General features: G+C 40.5%; 1 protein-coding gene across 5 annotated transcripts in view; it reads right to left on the bottom strand.

Moving 5' to 3' along the window:
- Positions 1-21,787, bottom strand: part of ncor1 (nuclear receptor corepressor 1) — a 60,511-nt gene that overhangs the window by 18,539 nt on the left and 20,185 nt on the right. For all 5 annotated transcript variants that reach the window (XM_005737826.1, XM_005737828.1, XM_013912053.1 and 2 more), the window contains exons 10-17: positions 18,295-18,467; positions 17,242-17,332; positions 16,552-16,730; positions 16,356-16,410; positions 15,171-15,269; positions 5,831-5,961; positions 5,072-5,367; positions 1,921-1,986 (exon numbers count right to left, since the gene is read on the bottom strand). In XM_005737826.1, coding sequence (XP_005737883.1) covers positions 1,921-1,986; positions 5,072-5,367; positions 5,831-5,961; positions 15,171-15,269; positions 16,356-16,410; positions 16,552-16,730; positions 17,242-17,332; positions 18,295-18,467 — 1,090 coding nt within the window. The remainder of the gene's footprint in view (positions 1-1,920; positions 1,987-5,071; positions 5,368-5,830; positions 5,962-15,170; positions 15,270-16,355; positions 16,411-16,551; positions 16,731-17,241; positions 17,333-18,294; positions 18,468-21,787) is intronic.

The raw sequence follows: 21,787 nt of genomic DNA, 5'->3' as shown, positions 1-21,787 counted from the left end.
TAAAAGGCACTGCAGAAAGGACAAGTTTTAAAAGCCTTATTTAGCGTGAACATGCAGTAATGGTTCTCATGCTGTGTCAGAACCTCCAATGTTTGCTGTTGGTCTTCCCCATTCTGCACAATCAGCTTTAATGGTCCCACTAAACTTTGAAATTATTCTTTCACCCTACAGTCAATTGGAAGACTTCCATTCTCTAAATCCTGTAACCCATGTGACCTCTCTCTCCCGCCCAATCCCACTAAGATAAAGGATACTGGCAGCTTGACAAAAACACCAGACAAAACCTCATTAATGTTCCAGTTCAGAGCAGCTCTCGTTTTTGTTTGTTTTTTTGTTTGAGCGCGGGGGGGTGGGGGGGTGGGTGTATGTACTTGAATACAGTAAACTCACTCTATTCGATCACCACTTAGCTTATCTGCTTTGATCACTGTGACAAGTTAATTAGCCAATATTGTTACAGCCCTGGTCATATTTTTCCTGTGCTGCTGTAACTGCTCTGGTACTATATTTAACTAATACTCCTTCCACATAATCACAACTGTGCCAGATGTTTCATAGTATTTCTCAGTGCTGTGCACAAACAGCATATGTCTTGAGATTAATTTACAATCAGTGGCTCACACGTTCATAGTAATCATTGACAAATCAAGTTATGGTGCTGTGAGCACAGCACTAAATCTGAAGGCAGAAACTGGGAAACAATCAAGTGAACTTCTTCTAAAAGCTAATCGAAGAAAGTGTCACTGTTTCTTGTGTTACCAAGACAACATTCAATCCAGTTATATATTCAAAATATCCGTAATACACTTAGCAATAAAAGGCCTTTGTGAGCTTTATAACTTCAATGTGGTAGCTGCTCTGGTCTGACTGATTTTAACACCTCAGATTTCGCTGAGGAACTAGGGGTATATGGCCTACCAACAATACATAAGCTGTATTACATCAGCTTAAACGAAAGTGATTATACCAAATTCTAATTATACTAATATCACATTTTAGTAAAAGGTGTGAAATCATCCAGACAACAATAAAGAACTGCAATGCAATGACCTTCATCTGAGGGGATGTTCTGATTTGACTACCAAGCTTGGCATGTCTCAGCCTTGTAATAACACCAGGGCTTATTCAGATAAACAAATCAAGTTACTCAGAGGTAAACTGTTCACTGGGCCTGCCTGATCAGCCACATGTGGCAGCATGAAGGTGATTTCCGAACCTACTATGTTATATGACTTTCCTGTCTGAGGAGATGATATCCACTCGTATTTTTGGAAAGGTGGAGCAAATCGAAACACGCAACAGTCTTAATTTTTCAACATGAATCCATTTGTTTACTCTGCCAATCTACCCTGAATAAGAACCTATCACCAGCAAATCCAAGCAGAAAGGGGCAAGCGTAGGCATACTTGTGTGGCATGAGCTGACTAAAGACATGTAGTGTCTAACCTTAGACCAAGCGACGCGTGCAATGAATATTTCGAAGACTTGTTGAAGTAACTTTCACTTTTTTTTCCTTTCTGTTTTTTAGAGAATCTGAAAAGCGTCTGAACCTGAATAATAGATAGAGATCTTTGAAGGAAACCGTCACGGTCTGCTGCTTCCTGGATGGCCTTAATAGATCACTTCTGAGAAGTCAGCAATGCAGCTAAAAGGGCGGGGGGGCGGACTACAGGCTCTCCAACAGTTTCCAGTAAAGCACCAGGAATAGTTTTTATTTGTGTGAATGCATGTGCGCAGTCATTCCCGTTTGCATGTAGGAAGCGGGCAGGGCAACGCAATATCAGATAATCAAAGCGGATGGAAAAAGGCGGGAGATGGAGGGAAAAACACAATCGTAAGAAGCAGAGGCGTCTCAGCCGCACAGTGATAACAGGAAGGACAAAGACATAAAGGAAAGAGAGTAGTTCATTAAAGCAGTACCTTTTTTGGCAACCTCCATCTCCTCCTCGGTCCAGCGAGAAGTTTCTCCGGTTTCACCAGCGCCAGCTAAATAACAAAGACAGACACAGCCCCATCAGCACTGATAGAAGGAGAGAGGGAAAAAAAGCAATAGAAAGTGAAGGAGGGAGGGTGACGGTGAGAGAGTGACAGTTCTTTCTTCAGTCGTCTCCTTCTCATGGCCGCTAATCTAATAATCTGTTTACATTCAGGGGCTGCCGAGACCTGCTTCCTCACTTACACTCTCGCTCTAGCTTACTCTCCTCCTCTCATTTTCTCCTGCTTTCTCGTTCTCTCTCCTTCCCCACAGCCCTGAGCAAGCCCTGCTCCTCTCTAATCCGAGAGGGGAGGGCCTTGGTCAGCTGATGTAGCACCAGATAGTTGAGAGCCATGCCTCCCTCTTTGGGAAATGGCCTTGGATGGAGACAAATAGACAGAACAGCCAACCCAAAAACCCTCCCGCGTGCACAGATACACGCTCCTCCCCTTTGCCTTGGCTTGATTACACAGTTCATTGCCCCGCCTCTAACAAAATTCACAGAAGAGCACGGTAAGTGTGGAGGGGGCTGAATGAACTCTAGCCCACTCTCCTCTATGGCACCCACTGAGACTGTGTAAACATTTGGACAAATATAGCTGCAGATGTACCCTTGACATTAAGAGGTGGTCTGCCCCCTTCAAACCCACCAATCTTGAAGACGAGATCAATTCTCACTGTTCAGACTTCTCCTGCCACACTGTGTTTTACTTTTAGTTAAGCAAATGTCTACCAGACTAAGCTTTCTTCTTCACTGACGAAATGCACCCCACTACAGGGGAGGCCCCTCTAGAGTGGCTCTTAATCAGTCGGATATGAAAACAGAGTGTCCGCCTACAGCATAGCATGTGGCCTAATGACATATATATATATATACACACACACACCAGCCCCCAAAAGAGAATCCAAGCCCCCACTGAATCAGCAGCTTCCTCAATCTGCTTGGCCCCATTTCAGCTAGGCAACACTGACAGATAGCTACCCTTTTGCCCACGTACTTCTAAGAAACATCATGGCTGCAGGGGTTACTGAGCAAGTAAACAGTCCCACTCAAAATCCACAATGTAGTCATTAAAGGAGATTAGGTTTGACAAGTCCTACATAAACCAGGATAGAAAGGGTTTGAAGCATGGGTGGACACTGTAAAGGGTTAAAGAGGACATGAAGTGCTACATATATAAAGGCTAATTTACATCATGGAGCCCTGCTCTCAAAAACTGACGCAGAAAACACTCTGTGTGTGAAGCTGGATTTAAGAAATAAGTGCTTAAAGTTCAAGTTTTAAAAATATGTTTAGCACCATCTTCTGTCAATACGGAACGTGACATCCTGTGGTTGGATGGTTGGTTGCGGCTAATAGCTAGCATAAACTAATGTAAGTCTAACTAGTGACAGAATCAATAAATCAGAGAAATCAGCTGACGTGATCTGCAATATTTTATGTAATAAAATAATCTTTCTTTGCCCAAACACAGCCAAACAGTTTACTACATACATAACAACACCACACCACAAACATAACTAAGTTTCTTACCAAAGCACAATCAGGAATCCCATCAGCAGTATGTGGGCAGAAAAATTAGGTCGAAGTGTGCAATAGACAGAAAGAAAACAAACAAAAACAAAGTGGAGGCTCTGAGGAAGAGATGCCACAATTTTTGGAGACCTTTTGTTTTTTCTTCACATTATCTCATTGACTTCATTATTTCATATTAGAAGTAAGCGAAGCCCAAATGTAAGTGGACATGCCGATGGATGTCAGGATTTCCAATGGTCTTTGGTAAGAAACCAAACAGTTTACAACATCACAGTTTACTACATGTGTACGCTCGTAGCAACCTTTGATCTTGTAAACTGTTTGGTTGTGTTGGGAAAAGAGAGAATATTTTATTGCATAAAATAGCGCTGATCGCATCATGCAAACATCTGCTTTGTCAGGTTATTATACGGCTCGGTGTTGGCTGGAGTGTTGGACTCCAGCTTTTCGGTCTGGTGACTCCAACAGGTTCTCCTCCACACATTCATAAAGTGCTTTAGAAATCCAAACATTACAGCTAGCAGATGGATTTTCCCATTTGAGTTCAGCTAGCCAAACAACATAAAGCAACTTACTGCTAAGGAGACAGTGAAAATGGACAGTATATCCTCTTTTTCTAAACATAAAACTCATTGTTGCAGCCAGGGGCAGCACAAAAGTGATCCCCCTAAACTGACCTTTAGTTTTAGTGTCCTTATTTCCCCCTCAGTTGTTGATTCTGTCACTAGTTAGCTAACATAAACTATTGTAAGTCTATTAGCCGCAACCAACCAACCACATGACGTTGCGTTCCGTACTGACAGAAGATGGCACTAAACATGGGTGGCAGAAGAGTGCTTCAATTATAAGAGAAACTTGAAAGACAGGGAGGTGGGTAACTGGTAACCTGAGCTATCACCCTCAGAGCGACAGACGTCAAGTACTGAAAGTGTGTAAAGGAGTACCATGACAAGAACACAACTACAGCAGTCCACTGATGAGAGACAGACTGCAAACAGCTTCCTGAGGGAAATGCACACACCTGGCAATGAGTACCTGAGCTAACTTTCCATTTTTAAACTATTCCCACCTTTAAAGTCTACACATTTTTAATGAGAAGAAATCCAACAGAGCAATATTCTAACACATCGTGTACCAAAGTCTTTCTAGAAGCTGACACATGGCAGCCATTTTAAATGACCACAAGAACTTATTTAGCCAGTCAGTTTGAATTATTATTGTTTTTTCCTCTGGAAGTTTAAACGACACCTTCTCGGATGTAGAACTTTCATGCACAAGTATGAGTTTAGCACTCTTTGAGTGTTATGTCTCTATTGTTTTAATAGGTATTCATGTTAGCTCATAATACAAGAAGTGATGAGAGAAAAATTAAGTGCAGTTTGCTTTCGCTGACAGATTGCTGTGGGTCATGTTTAAAATGTTCCAACTATGTATACTTTCATAGTATTGAACTGCTTTTGTTCACATTTTAATCCCATTCCCTAAATAGTATACGACTGAATGTGGTGCACAAAAATTCACAACACTCCAGACCCCCTCTCTATCCTGAGAGTATTCACCTTTAGCAGCATCCATGGAAGCTACTGGAGTCTGGGGTTTTGCAGGCTCCTTCATGGCCTTCTGAGCTGGATCGGTTTTAGGGAACTGTGGTGGATCTGGCAAGGAAGGCTCGGGGGCAGTGGGAGGTGCTTCCTCAGCTGCCACAGATGCAGCCTCATTGGCCATGGAGCGTGTGGTGATCCTTCCCTTACGGCGTCCCTGGCTGTTGGCAGTCTTCCTGCCACGCGGCGTGTTTTGCTCCTTTCCGTCGTCGTCTTCCCCACCGTCACACTTTTCTTTGTCCTTGCCAATGTCCCTGTGGTTTTGGACAGGGAAACACAGCTTTTAGCTGTTGGTACTGCAAATATCTATTCGCTTTTGGCTCCGCAATAACAAGCTCTCTTACGGTAACCTGTTCTTTCTCCTCGCTGACTGAACACACACACATACACACACCTTATTAGAGATTGGGTGTAGACAATCTGGACAGACAAATTTACAAGTTAGCAAGTTGTCTGTCTATTAGCCAAGAACCACTAATATACACTGCAATACACCTTAATTTAAAGTACAAAAGTGTACAGGGTCGCTGGGTATCAAAAGTGAACTCTTTCCTAATAACTACAGCTAACTGAAAGCAGTGAAATATAATACAGCATATGTAACCATGACATCCTTTCTCACAGAGTGAATGGATCAAACACTGACATCAAACAAACAGGACTTTTACCTGCAGGGCCTAATGGTGACACGAGGACAAACAACTATTCATAACTCACCTAGAATCCTCCTTTTCATCTTTCTCTTCCTCGTCCTTCTTTTCCTCGTCCTCTTTTTTCTCTGACTTCTCAGACTTGTCCTCTTCGTTCTTCTCGTCTGACTTGTCTTCTTGTGAGGGACGTGTTATTTGCTGAAGACAAGAGCACATGGGGGAAATATTGAGCATTAAGAAGTACCATTAATTACAGTGTGGATTAGTTAAAGACATTTTATTTGTTCAAACTTAGTATAATCTCTAAAAATGCATTCTTCATATGAAAATGCAGAATCTGACAAGATTTTTGGTAGTACAAGCTTTCAGTTTATAATCTGCTTGTAGTCAAGGTGCCACTGAACCACCCTGTTTGTGTAGGCTTTGCTTCCATGTAGTTTAACAGCCCGTGCGGAGCACAAAAAACAGGATTGCATTTGTCAGAATGCACCAGATAACCATCGGCTAACATCTTAGCAATGTCGATTGTCCATTTGAAATTATCTGCATTCACAAACAACAACCAGCGGATATGAATGGGAATTTTTGCCTGGATATCCGTTGGCTACACTGGAAGAACCAAAAAATTGGCCGCTCTCCCAGAGGCTACAGACGAAAATCAGCAGACCAGCCGATGGCTTCCAAGATTGATATAAATCAAGAACTCAAAGAGGGAGACTATTATACAGAGCAAAGTCTTATCAATGCTTCAATTCAAATGTAAAAATCTACCCAGTAAGACACTTCAAGCAGTTCCAACCACTACAAAAGCATTTTATCTTTCTCCCCCCTCAAAGGGCTTGTTTCACCTTCCGCCAGTCTGATGCTGCTTCACTATCATACAGCACAACCTAAACAGTAAGGTTAAATGTTCAGTAATAAAACGATAAAAACAAATGTTGCCCCTCATTGATTACTCTTACTTTTCATCTGCACAAATTACAGCAAAACTCAAAATATGGCAGAAGATTAACAAGCTTTGTACGCTCTTCTTTAGATGTGACCCTATACTGTATTTTTATTATCCAGCATAAACAACCAATATTGCAGACAGTGTTCTCTTTTATGTGTTTGTCCTAATTACAGAATGAAGAACCCTGATGTGTGGCCAGTTCTCGTGTCTCACTTAACTATTCATGAACTTTATATCATACTGCCAACAGATAACAAGAGCAGCTTGAGACTGCTTGAGTAGTCCTGCAAACAAACAAACAAACTGCATCAAAGCAAATTAGTTCACTTAATACTAACTCACTCAATATTAAACCTATATGAATGGGGTGAAAATATCATTTGTATGTGAATTATAAAGAAAAACAAAACACAAGCCAGATGGAGTGATTGAGGACAGAGCAGCATTCTTTATCATCATTGCTGGCGTGGTTCACCACAGAATGCTTTCTCCTGCCTGTTTCAGTGAAAGAGCTGCACTGCAACAAGTCTGGCTACGCCAAGCCAAAGATTCCATGCTGGTACCAGATGGGGCCAAGGAATGTGTTTCGCTCAATGGTAAAGGCAAAAGATATGGGCAGGAAAATAGAATGAAGACACGGGTACCACTTAGGGGAGAAGAAGAAAAAAAAAAAAGGATGTGGCTGTCTTGTCTATTTTACAAAAACATGTCTCTGCACACAAGGAGTCTGGCTGTCTTGTTATACAGTAAAATCTACACAGCACAAAAAAAAGCAATAAGAAAACTGTAACATAGTTTAATGGAGTCAGCCTCGACTCCTGTAGAACAATAGTCTGTGTTCAACTTAAAGAACTAGTGGCTGCTTTAGCCAGTCTGATAGTGTATCGGAGAGTTTTTACATCATAATGGACACACGCACACAGACACACACAGGAGAAATCAAATCAACAGTATGCGAGAAAACTGCACGTGGTGCTGTCCTCAAGTTTTCCCATAAACTCTATTAGTCTGTGCACAGAGCTTCCTTTAAATTAATTGTCCACATAACTGGAAACTTTGATAGTTCATGGTTGACGTTGTTGCAATTTGCTGTTTAACTGTCAAAACTGTTGATCACAAGCTACTTTAAAAAAAAAAAAATCAATGTAATCCATGCTATCCATGTAACAATATTGCATAATATAGTGCCTATAATGTAATTGACTAATGACCTGTCCAGGGTGTAAACTTGCCTCTTGTGACCCTAAGTTGGATATGCAGTTAAGAAAATAGATGAATGAATCGATCGTGCAGTATGATGATGCAGCCTTTAAGTGTTGCATGCCTGAAGCTGGGATTACTAGTGGATGGATGGATTGATAGAGTACAACCTATCACTTGGATTTAACTCTTGACTCACTGTCTACCTACAGTAGCATGAGACGCTTGCTTTTTGGTCAGTTTTGCCAATTCACAGACCTTTCTTTGCAAAGGACAGCAACCCAGTTTATTCTCCCCATGCATGTCCTTCTGTGAGGCGCTGTTCTGGTTTGGTCAGGGAATGCTCGTGTTTGCTTTGGAGATGGCCATAGAGCCATGGCATTCCTGCCTCTTCTCCCACACTGTGTAAAGAGCTTCTACACAGATGTTCTCCCAAAGTCAGCGAGTCCCTGTGGCTCTGTGGCTCTTCAGTGTTTTTAAATGAAGCTCTTTCCTGACCTGTCTTGAATATTTTAAGAGTTTTAATTTCTGCCGTCTTTTGCTGATTCACAAGTTGTATTTAATTTAGGAAATGACAGAGCCACAAGTCAATCTTCTTTTTCCTACCACAGAACTCAGGCCACCCGAGGAATCTCTCACTCTTTCTACAAACCATTCCACTGTGGGAATAGGAAATTTTAAAAAAACAAAAGGATTATTACTATGGATCATCAACAGTCCTAATATTCATCAGTTATTGCTATCACACATAAGACAAATACTAGGAAAACACATTTTTATAAGGATTCTGGTAAAGGAACCCAAAAAGATTAAAAACTGTCAAACCACTCCAAGTTCTATGAAAATGCTATGCACACCTGATGGTGTCTCCTAAGCACAGTGTAGCAACTTGTCCCAAAAAAATGAAAAGAAAAAAAGTTGCCATGGTTACTATCCAGCACTGCGTGGGGAAGAACTATAAACCAATAAAATCTACTTCATGGCTTCAAAAACTGGCAGGAAACTGAGAAAGAGGCTATTAAGGAATACTGTGGCAAAACAAACTGAAGGTCAAAGAGTAATCACCTTGCACAAGTAGAATGGTACAACCTGCAACCTCAGTTCATACCTTATGTGCTCTGTGTCTAGCTAAGAAATCACTTCTACTCCTTTACCACTGCTCATACAGAGGTTTCTTCTGAGTGTCAACACCTAAAGTGTCTATATAAACGATGATGGGTGACATCAGTATCATCATTTTCCCTGTTTACTATGGTTTATAAGGGTCCACCTGGGCCTGAGTTGAGTACATTTTCTCATTTAGGAATGAATGGAATGCTCCAGTCCAATACAATGTACCAGCTATGCGTGCACGTTTCACAGTGCCAGACAAATAAATAAAAATGTCTGCAAAAATCTTTGCTTTACACCTGATAGGTGAGGGTGGGTGGGCAATTTACCACAACACAAGTTGTTCTAATTGGACGCTTCTATCCTCTGACCAGGAGACGAAAGTGGTTTCTTCCAGGATAAGGTCGCCCAATCCCTATGTAGTTATGCGACTGGTTCTTATACAGCGCTACTACTACTTGAGCACACAAAGCTTTTTACACAACATGCCTCATTCACCCATTCATACTCAGATAAATGCATCGGAGAGAAACTTGGGGTTCAGTATCTTGCCCAAGGATACTTAAGTGTAGTTTATGATCAAGCAGAGCTAGTGCCTTCGCTGTCTGCTCCACTCCAGGGTCTGCCCATCTGCCTGCAGAGAGGTCTGTTGCCAGATGGTGGCACTGTAAAAGTATGTGCTAAAACCAGTTTTGTGAGCCAACTCTTGCTTGTGCTGTTGTTAGTCAGCCAGCTAGCGGTGGAGGAGAGCGAAGTTATAACATATAAAGATCTATAGTGAAACTGAGTGGTAAAAGTGGTTTTCACACAATTTCAGTCAAGTTAAATACATATGAGGTACATGTTTAACAAAGTTCTCCAATACTACGACTAAAACACCTAATGAGGGAAGATCTATTGGAAGAATAGCTCCATATAAAGCCTCACCGATATTGGGCTGTCACAGATATACTGAATCTCAGTATATGCCATCCTGTTATGTACAGGTATGAAAACATAATGCAGCAACAAAATAAATTTGGGATAATTTCAAAATGGTGCCATGACAGAATTTTTCCAGTAGGGGCTCCATTGTTTATGTTCCTCAGCACTGTCTAATGCACTTGAACCAAAGTAACACCACAGCTGAGGTAACTGTGGCTTTGTGGAAACTGGGGATGTATGCTTCAGTGGGAAATCTACACCCTAACTACATCGTAACTGCAATCCCCTCTGAAACTCTACCTTGTAACCTTCAGCATAACCCGATGTACACCTCCTCAGAATTGTAACTACATGATTCACGAGTCCGGAGCGGAATTAAAAACACGACATTCATTTAAGGTTATCGCGTGTTTTGTGAGCAAATGCTTTTGCATATTCGTAGTGTTTCCTCCCTTAAATGAAATATCTACTTTGCAAGTATTGCAAGTTGCCCTGTTGTCATCCGTTCTCGTAAAGTATAACCAAACTTTTGAGCGTTTGAGCCGCTTAGGTGCTGTGTTTCCTGCCAGGTAAATGACGCTCCGCAACGTGGTGACATCATTCGGGGCGACTGGAATCGATAAGGGAATCGTTTGGAAAAATGGCAAAAATTCCAAGGAATCGAAACAGTGGGAACCAGTTTTCAACAAGAACCGGGTTTCGATACCCATCCCTAACCGTGATTGGCCTCTTGAGAACCATCAATTCCTCCTGTGCATTTCCAGCTATGTTTTTACCACAGTTTTGGGATTTATCAGTAAGAGATTAACAGCCATCATCCCAGTAATAATGAATAATAATCACTTCATCAGTATAAGGAATCACAAGTGACAAAAATTTTCTGGCCTTATGTGAGGTAATGTACAAAAAAAGTGAAAAAACTTGAGAGATAAATATGTTTTCTTCTGGGGAAAAACAACTAAACAAAACAACCTGACCACTAGAAAGAGTGGAGACCCAGGAGGGAAAAAAGTCTCAGCATTTTATTTGTTTCCATCGGCTGACACTTTATTTAACACGACCACATGGTGATAAACACATAATGCAGCAGCACAACAGAAATGCTGGCAATGACGTTCGCCACTTGCGTAGGTTACTTTGTAGGCTCTACAGAGATTCCTCACAGAAATCCAAATTAGACCAAAGTTGCTAACTTTTTTTGAACTACACTGTGGAGCAGCTCATGAACCAATTACCACAGCAAAGCAGGACTCCGCATCTGAAAAACAGGGCTGATGGCCTGTTGGTGGGAAAACACGAGATGGGCAAAACAAAAGTACGATTATTGTCCACAGATTTAAAAAAACCGCAAAGCTAAAATGCGATGCTAAGTATATTTGGTTGGGCACTATGCCAAAGTAAAGTCTAAGTGTGGGAAACTCAGTATCAGCTGATATATTGATATCTGAATTTACTCCCTAACATTTGTATTGGCAATCAGCCAAAAACTCCAGGATCAGTCAGGGTATAGTTACATTGTTTTAATAAAGTTCCAGAAACGTATTTAATTATTGTCAAAGTTGAGGCTCGCTGAAGCCGTTTAAGCAGAATGATGTGGCCCGACATCTTACAACATCTCATATTTTTGTCATCTGCTCGTGTATCTACTTGAGGATTAAATGTGCTTAAATATGCTAAATCTGTTAACGTGTAGTTAATGTCACTGCATGAACATGACATTGAAGCAATTTCCAATATTTTCTCAAAGCACATACAAAACAGGCATGACCACATATCATGGATTTGAATTTTTTTCAAAAAGAAGAAGAAAAAAAAAACATCGCAGCAGAGGTCCTAATACGTTTCAATAGGCAGGCGAAGAAACAGGCAACAGAGGAATCAAGAAATCAACTCCCAGACTAAAGCAACAGAAGTAAACTGGCTTCAACTCAAAACTAAAAACTCTGGTTTTACAGTTAGTGACATACCTGTAAGCTCATTTGCTGGTCATAAAAATCCCTTTCCTTCGCTGAGAGCCACAGCTTACCAGTGGTGCGAATGAGAATTTACCCTCCGGTGCTTCCATAGCGGTGGTAACGGTAGCAGTAGAGGGGGAGGACAGCACCATAGTAGAGCTCCTTAGAAGGGCTGCCGGGCCACGGCACAACCACACATATTCCGGGAAAGCGTGTCATCAGGCCGCTTAAGCCGCCCAAAGAATTGTCCATCTCACATGCACACACTAATCTATGCAGGGTCACTCAAGGTAATCCCTGCCGAGCACTCCTCTTTGATTGGCACTCACAGCAGCACAGTGAGATTTTTGGGCCCGTCAGATGGCCGGGCTGTACCAACTCAGCCGTCTCAGAGAGGGGTGAATATCTCTTTCTCTCGCTCTCGCTCTCAGAAGAACAGAAGAAAGAGGAAATGGAAAACGAGGAGGAGAAAAAAAGAGAGAGAGAAAAAAAGCAGCACACAGCAGATAAGCTGCCAGCGCTGACTCGGTCTCACTGAGGATTTTTTTCACTCAGCTTCACTCACTCGCCCTACATTCCACTGCTTTACTCTTGCTCACTCTTGTCCTTTTTCTTCCAACTCTAATGACTCACTCTGCTCACTTGAGCTGCAGTTGTTAAGGCACAAAAAGCTTAAAAAGTGCACTACGTCCTGATGTGCATTATTACGAATATTAATAATAATCCATTGTATATGGGGGGAAAAAACAACACACTGAATTATTTAATGAACTGCCCTGAATCACAGGATGATGGGATTTTACTTTAGAAGTGACAAGAGAACTAAATATTTTCATTCCGAAGTGACAAAAATTACAAATTGCTCACACTTTGATGTTTTCTAGTGAGCTAAAAAAGTAGACCTGGGCTAGTTAAGTATCAATCAATGTTCATCAATCAGGTAAGGACCCTTTATAGTTTATCTGTGAATGAAAGAAGACTGTAAGAGCCATAATCACTCTGACAATTTAAAATCTTTTCAAAGAAAGGGCCATTTACTGTATACAGCCTTCTTTAACATCCACTGTTTGGAAAAGCAGTTCGGAATCTGCATCAATCAGCATCTGCAACAGAGCCGACTTGCTTATTATGCATGCAAGTAAAACGGTTAATGTAAACAGTATACAACAATCCACCACATCACATACCAGCGTCCACAAGTTAAACAAAAAGTGGTTTCAACAAGTCCAACCAATCATAAGCTCAGAAACTGGCGATACAGAAAGACATTTCTCTGCTCATAGTTGGCCTCATGTGTCACAGAAAAGTCAAGTTCTCTCTCAGCTGCTGGCAGCTTTTTTGCTTATGTAGAGAAATGGTCTACAACCAACCCATTGTACTGCACAGTAGATGTACGCCACAGAGACAGAATGTCCTGTACACAGACTATAGTGAACTGGGGAAAGTCCAACAGGGAGGAGAATAATCCAACAGAACGTGTTGGCTGACATTTGGCACTGATTTTAATCAGAGTTAGGAGATGGCTGCACTTAAAATGATGCAGCCAAGACAACAATCATATGTATGTCTCTCTAAAGGTTTCCTTTTAGCAACAACAAAGTTTACATTCCATATCTGACAGTGCTCACACACTGAGGCTTCAAAGGAAGACGCGGCTCCGCTTTGTCTCTTTGCTTGATGCCGGGACAAGTAAGTCTTTTGAGAGACCCATGCGGCAGATGAAAGTAGCATCATCTCAAAAGAATTCCAGCTTACTCTGAATTATTCACAAAAATATGGAATTATTTCATGTCTCTGAATCACTGTTCTGTATTTCTGCACAGCTTTTCAATCATACACCTCCTTTTTTACTCACTTTTCTTTTCTGTGTGTTCTAGCATTGCAGATTCAGCACTTAATAAGTAACTGCCACAATACATATAGTATTTTCTTTTCAAAAAATACATTAATATTAAATTAATGTATCTCCACTTTTAAAATAATTAATAAAATTTTCAACAAAGCAGCACTCTTCATGGCTTTGCATGATGCTGATTCCATGCCAGAAAACAAAACTGCTGGCTAGATTAAAAATGAAGAGACGTTTTAATAAACTTGTTCATCTATACAGTGTTGCCTTTTAAGAATTTAAGAAACTTAAGTCAGACCAACAGTGTCAGGTTACCCAATCCTGGACAACATTTTTCACTGTCCAAACTTCACTGCACACTTTAATTTATATTTCAGTAACTCAGAGGTTATTTATATTTTATCGTGTGCAGATAGTGTTTGTGTCAAACTGAACCCATATTGTAATAATCTCACTACTCGTAGCTTAAGTGGGCGATCGTGGCTCAAAGAGTTGGCAGTTCTTCATGTAATCGGAAGGTTGCCGGTTCGAGCCCCGGGTCGGACAGTCTCGGTCGTTGTGTCCTTGGGCAAAACACTTCACCTACCACCTACTGGTGATGGCCAGAGGGGCCGATGGCGCGATATGGCAGCCTCGCCATGAATAGTGGAATTGTACAGTGCTTTGAGGCCCCCCGAAAAGCGCTATATAAATGCAATCCATTATTATTATTATTATTATTAAGTAAATGTCAACCCTGCTTTCAGGTTGCTCTCTCTGGCCCTTGAAGACTGCGAGCAAAGCAGAGTCTGGGGTGTGGTCCTTGTGTAATATATGTAGCATATGTGTATATTTATCAGCTGTCAGTCTGATGAGAAATGAAACAGGTGTGTAAGAGTAAGACAAAGGCAGTGCTGCAGACTGTGAAATAATGACATGTCATGGCCAGATGAAAACGCTGTGCCCATCCATAACAATGGTTTTAATATAAGGCCAAGTGACATACTGTATATTTTGTTATTTCCAGTGCTTACAGGGTGTTTTACTGCTAAAGTTGACCTAATTTCCTATTAATAAAAGAAGCCTGTGAAAGACAAATCCATCATCGTGTTACTGACACTAGTAAAAAATAAATAAATAAAACACATGAACTCTGTAAATCTTGGGTGAATCAGGTTGGTTTGATTTAAGTGGGGGTGTGATTTAAAGGTCTGGTTTAAGTGAGGGTGCTCCCTGTACAGCATGCAGAAGAAAGGATGCACAGCACCCTGTGGCCCACTGAATTCACCGCACCTATGCTGCTCCCACATTACACAGAGATTTGGTTGGTTAGACCATTAAGACTCTTTAATGTCTGATCCCAGTGTATCAGACATTTAGGGCTGCAGTACCAGTGTGAAAATAGCGACATCACATTTTTAAAAAGTGTTTGATTTACCTGGTTCCTCCTCCGTCTTCCATAGTTTCGCCTCACCAGTGTCTTGTAGTTGTTGTTCTTTTTGGTCAAGTAGTAGTATAGGACACAATCAGCAACACACTGAAACAGGAATATCAAATTTAAGAATTTCCAGTTCTTAAACCTGGTTTATTATTATCAACTATCTATTTTTTCCCTAACAGATTATGTTTGTTTTTCAGCTGACTTGTCCAAATTGTAGGGCATATTAAAGGTGGAAAAGGTTTGAAATTTATTGCGGTCTTATTTGTTTTAACATAAAAAATCCTGGATGTGTTATGCTTTTTATATCCACTGTAAGTGTACAAAGAAGTCTGCTTTATAGACATCACTTCATTTATTTTTTATTTACTTTCTAACACCAACTTGTTTTTATTTGCTGATGGAAGCTTTTTCATTTTATTCATCATTTTATTCTATTTTGTGATGCAACTGTATTTGCTTTTTAGGGCCTGAGCACAAAATGTTCAAAGGCCCTATTGTATCTGTTCTGTTTATTATTATTATTTTATGTCTTTGAACACCTTTTTGAGGCTTTATAATGCAAAAAAAAAAAAAAATCATAAAATTTTGCACATGTGTAAGGTCTGGTGAAAATGTACATATTTTATTGGATTCACATACAGAGAGCAGGAAATGGCTTAATGGCGTCACTTATGATAGTACAACCAGCGCATGGTTTGAGCTACATGAATGAAATTTGGTACACATGTGTAACATGCCAAGAGGATCAAAAAAGTCTGGGGGCGTTCAGCAAAATTTGACCACATCACGCTTGGAGGTACACCAGAATGGGAGGGCCCTCTCATTGCTGCTTGCAGCTTTAATTATTTCTATTTTTTCTATTTTATTATTCCATGCATCTACTAATTTTTTTGTTTTTGGTAAATGTATTGATTCTTTCACAGGGCCCATCTCCCAGAGCAGTCAAAGCACTCCATACTTTTATTTTGCCGGGTATTATTTGTATTATTGTATTACTTATTATTGGCTTATAAATCATCTTTCAAGCACTCTGAACTACACTGACCTGCATATAAAGTGCCATACATATAAAATTTGATTGATTTGCAGACCTACAAAAATAGGAACTAAAATGAACACATAAATTTCTTACAAAAGATCAGAATAAGCAGTCTTATGACAAACACTTTAACTGCAGTTTACCTTTCTTTCAAGATAGGAGGCAATCAGGCCAAAGTTCTTGGGGTGTTGGACAAACCTGCACAAACAATCCACAGATTATTCATGTGCCAAAACCACAAGAGCAAGCTAGCATTAAGTCCCATAAACCACATCTGAAGTACAGGGAGACACTGCGACTGTAACATCTTGTGCCACCAGCAAAACAAAAACAACTCACTTCTCCTTGAAGATCTCCTTTTCGTGTTCCGTCCAAACATTCATGAACTGCCGGGCTTTGTACACCTTCATCGGGTCGTCCATCAAGCCGTTCATGTTAATGAACTTCACTCGCCTCTGCTCAGAGTCATACATCATGGGTGGGATGACTGACAGCTGTCTCATCTGCTTCTCGTTGTTCTGTGGAACACAGACAAAGCAGCCTCTGTTACCCCTCTTAACCAATACACCACCTTACAGCTTACTCATGAAGATTATGTGCTTTATGATTTGAGGTGATGTAGTAAGGGAGATAAAAGAGACATCTCTCCCTCTCCAAATACACAAAAACCTAGACACTTTTCAAACAGGCAGTGTTTGAACTATGTGAGTTCGAGAGCCTCCTTTTACAGTTTCACTCCTTTTTGCTTAATCCAGCTGTTTCGGTTGTTTCAGTTTCACATTAAAAGCATTATACCACAAAACCAGTGATGCTTTTATTGTGAAGCAGTTACAGAAAGACTAGTGTGGTTACCGCAGAATCAGCAGAACTCATTATCATCTAAACATTTCTACTTTCTGTTTGGCGCAATGGGGGGGAAAAAAAAAGAAACCCTCAGAGGGCCAGAGTGGCTGAACTGGTTACAGCTGCTCATGACTGTGGCATAGGAACCTCATAGCACATTTCAAATTATGTCCACTTAATACCCACCTCCTGCTCAGAAAGCCCATCTATGATTTCAGAAATCTCATGTTCGCTTCTTGCAATTGTTGCAGACAGACCTGTTCCCCTTTGTCCAACCCTGTGAAAAAGCAGAGTTATAAATGTTACAATATTGATCATTTATTTCAAATGTTGTCAAAATAATGTTAAAAAAAAAAGAAGAAAAAAAGAGAGAGAGTAATCCATAACATCTGTATAGAACCTAGCTGACATTGACACCCTTTAAGAACAAAAAAACAAAAAATAAACCTCCAAACTCAGGGACAAATTGTTGAGAAAGGGAAATTTTGGACTTTCAAAGCCCTCTTCAAGATCAAAGTCCTTGTGCCCGTTATTAATGAAGAAAACAGTCTCCCTGAACAGTTATTACTGGCTTCCTCCTTCACGGTCTAGCAGTGTGCATGAATAGCGCTGACATAAAAACTCTTATGTGGATATTTCAATTAAAGCACAAAGCGCCAGCGCCAGGAACAACCAGACTCTGGACCCTGACCCCGTCTCAAACCCAGAGAGCCAAAGTAGGCCATTACATACCACCAAATGCCCTCCATTTAAGAGATCGCTGAACAGGCCTCTTAAAGACAGAAAAGGCAATTTTAACATCTAGGTGTAGTGCCAGTTCTTGTTGTTAATGTATCAAATCCCTGCGAGAGTGAAAATTCACAGTGGCGCCTTCAGTTTTAATCACATCCAGCGTACACTATTCCTTTTTTATGATTTTAACTCACGCTACGTGTTTTGATCAGACTCCATGCATGGCCAGAATGACTCCTCGCTACACAGTACAACCAGCCATGTGGACTTCACTCTGAATGTAACCGCAAGCATTTCACAGATCATTAAATTGATTGGTGAAAAGAAAATTGATCAAAACTGAAAATAAAACCAATTACTTTCAGTTTAACCCTAATCTGTATGTTGACCTCTTTAAACCAAATCCTCACTTTGCGAAGTTCAAAAGGCATCAGTGTGTTTGTGAAAAAAGTACCAAAAACATCTAAACATATGTCTCTGGGTTGTTCTTTTTTTTTACATTTTTACCTCTGGAAGCGTTCCTGCTGCTCTCTCTGCTTGCGGATCTCGGGGAATTGCCTTTCATAGTACTCCCGTGTTCTGCTCTCCTTGGCTTTGCGTCTGGGGTTGTTCTCCATTCTCTCCACCTTCTTCTCCCATGCTTCCATCAGCTGGTCATAACGTTGGCAGATCTTCTGCTCCTGTGTACACAGCATGAAACATGCACGACTACATCAAGAGGGGGTTAAGTTAAACTTCAGGGATATCAGTGTGTCCATTCAGGTTACACAAATAATTGAGCTCCTCCAGCGTGGTACATCAATACAAGCAGCAGCTCCCAACACAGTCTGGGGAGTGTGGAGGAGATACCAGCAGATGTGCTGTTACACAATGAGAGCCAAGCAGGGCTGAGCAGACTGCTGCTGAACATCAGAACTGGAAGACCACTACTGGCGCCCTGTTCTCATTGCAAATGAGAGCAGGTTCACATCGAGCACATGGGACTGACATGAAAAAGACTCAATGGTGAACGTTACACTGCCTGCAACACCATCTGTCTTTTGAGAGTTTGGACTGAAAACAGGCACATGAACTCAGACTCGTCTGTACTGGTAAATGTCAGCGGCGTTACCGATCACCTACTCCCCTGGGATTATATCAGAGGGGTTTTCTACATCCACATCCCTGCCTGGATGTGATAGGCCTGGATTTCCGCAACACAGGTATCTCATGAGTGTTTCTCCAGACTCCTCTGTGTCGTTTTAAGTTATTAAAATCGGGGGAAAGGATCCTTTATATTGTGCTGTAGTGTACCATTCACCTGCTCCAAACAGCATGACAAAAAGGATTTTAGTGACTTTTTTTTAAATCATCCACCCTAAAACCGTTGACTGGTTGTAGTCAAGGATTTTTATCATCCATACTGATAATGACTCTGGAAACCTTTTAATTTTATCCAGCCCAACTGTCCTTTGGAACTCGTTTTTACTTTGGGTCTGTCCGTTGATTCTCTCTGTTCTGAGGACATTTTTATTTCCAACCACTGCAGTGTTATTTTTAATTTATCTGTGACTGTGACCCCGTCTTCAGCTCACTATGAGGTCTGCTCTTATTAAAATCATCTACTGCCAGCACGTTTTCTGAGGCTTTAATTTATTTTTATTCTCTTATAATGATGTAGATATCCTAATGGATCATTTTAATGTATATAAGATTTTAATTCTTTTTATCTTTCTGTTGTTTTAGTGTAACACTGAGGGCCATGGGAGCACTGCAAGTTCAAATTCCGGTCTATTATCTGTACATATGGTTTTTGACAATAAAGCTGACTTTTGATTTAACTTTATTAACATTGCCTTTCTATTTTAGACTATATCTATCCTTTTAAAACAAGATCAGTACCAGTTTTACAGTCCTCTGCTACACCTACTGCTCCTATACTCTTAAATGAGGACTGTCAACGTTATCTTTCCTTTTTTGTTGATAAAGTCAGAAATGTAAGAAATAATATCTTTTCCTCAGCATCTATGTTGATGGTTCCCACACCAGCTCGGCCAGTTATCTTACGCAGCTTTGCAGCAGTAACTTTACCTGCTAGCGAAGCTTATTGGTACAATGAAAGCCTCTTCTTGCTCTCTGGACATTTTACCTACATCTTTGTTGAAAAATGTCTTAGTTCCAGTGTGCTCACTATTGTCAATGTTTCACTGGCCTCCAGTAAGGTACCTACTGATTTCAATGTTTGGCAATTTTTTTTAAAGAAACTTGATTAAGGAACCTCTAGTTTTACTTTAAATGCACATCAAGTCTGGTTCGCTCCTGTTTTTATTATCTAAAAAATATTGCCAAACCATTGTGTCACGTCCTAAACTGGAAATGATCATTCATGCTTTGGTTTCATCACGATTGGATTACTGCAATGCACTGTATACATGTCTTAGCAAAGCCTCCAAAGAACGCTTGCAAGTTCTTTAAAATGCTGCTCTTGATATAGCTATACTGGCTTTCGGTCTACATCAGAGTGAAATTTAAGATTCTTTCACTCACTGAGAGCTCTTCGTGGACAGGCACTAGGTTATATCAGAGGACTTCTGTACCCATAGGTCCCCGAGGTCCTGTGACCAGGGTCTGCTGATGATGCCCCATACTAAGCTGAAAACAAAAGGAGACAGAGCCTTCTGTTCAGTGGCCTTCAGACTCTGCAACTCTCTTCCTTTGGACTTGACTGTACAGTCTCTTTTAAAAGCCAGTTAAAAACATCTCTCTAAATCTGCTTTTATTCATTTATTTATTTATTTATTTTTACATTGTTGGCTCTTGTGAAGCACTTTGTGATTTTATATCCTGAAAGGTGCTATATAAATAAAGTTTTACTTACTTAACCCTTCTTGGCACTTATGGGTATGCCATGCTGGAGGAGCTACACTGCTTATGCAACCTGAATGGGCAGCTCATCCTATCAGCATTGACAAGGACATCAGCAAAAATCGCAAATAGAGAAAAATTACTCAGGAGAGAGCAATGATCTGTGGCCAACACCTCTACAACCATTCCTTTTTTTATCTTGTTGCATTTCTAGTGCTCCTGATGTTACTTTCATTTGCAACAGACATGGTTTATGCTTCCTTATACCTGAAATTTAACCAACCTTGTGTTGGATTGTGAGAATCAAGTGTTCCCTTCATTCTTTTAAGCAATATACACCACATTTTAAGGAAGCACCTGCAATCTCCAAACAAAAATTTAGTTTTTATATCTGGCTCTGCAGAATATGTGAAAGAGATATTTAATCTGGATGGCATTGCCTTGACATCCAGTATTTATGTGAGGAAACTTTCAACTAGGACCAGTACTCTAACTCAACACCGTCTTCTTTTATCATGCAATATTGTCAAAAGCTGTCTCTAAAAGTGCAATAAGTGCTAAAAAAAAGTAGTACCAACATTTACTGTCTTTTACTGGCCGATTGTCCTAGAAGCTGTTGTGAACTGTTGCAACATAATGTAATGACAGTAGGTTACGCTCTCAATGGATTACTTTTTAATTGTAACGATCGTGTGATGTAAAGTAACACTCCCCAACACAGATTTATAATTAATTCAAATAACAAAAATGCACCAAATCTGGTGGATCATAACAGCATTGCTGTTAAACACCAGCAAAAATCTCTGTGCCTTTAAAAAGTCTGGCTCATTCGCCAGGAACTGCACTCAAACATTTTTGAACAAACAAAGGCAACAACTCAGTTTGTTGGGGCCAACCCAAACGCTGCTACACCAGTGGACAGATGAGGCAAAACAGATGCAAATAATGTTAATGGTTAAAAAGTTGAAGAAAAACCCCCCCCAAAAAACCCCAATGATTGTGATTTTACATGCAGTTAAGCGTGTGTTTATTAGCACATGTGTTATTTGACCAGTCACTGAAACCTGTGTTGTACTTTATCATTGAAAGGGAGTGAGAAAGTAAACATGGCGACAGACGGGCTGAAGTGAAAGCAGAAGAGTTCACTGAGTACAAG

This window comes from Pundamilia nyererei, unplaced genomic scaffold, assembly GCF_000239375.1.
Source record: "Pundamilia nyererei isolate P.nyererei 1_Seehausen unplaced genomic scaffold, PunNye1.0 scaffold00080, whole genome shotgun sequence".
Lineage (NCBI taxonomy): Eukaryota > Metazoa > Chordata > Actinopteri > Cichliformes > Cichlidae > Pundamilia > Pundamilia nyererei.
Note: the sequence above shows the minus strand (reverse complement) of the source record. Positions and strands in the feature narration are given on the sequence as shown.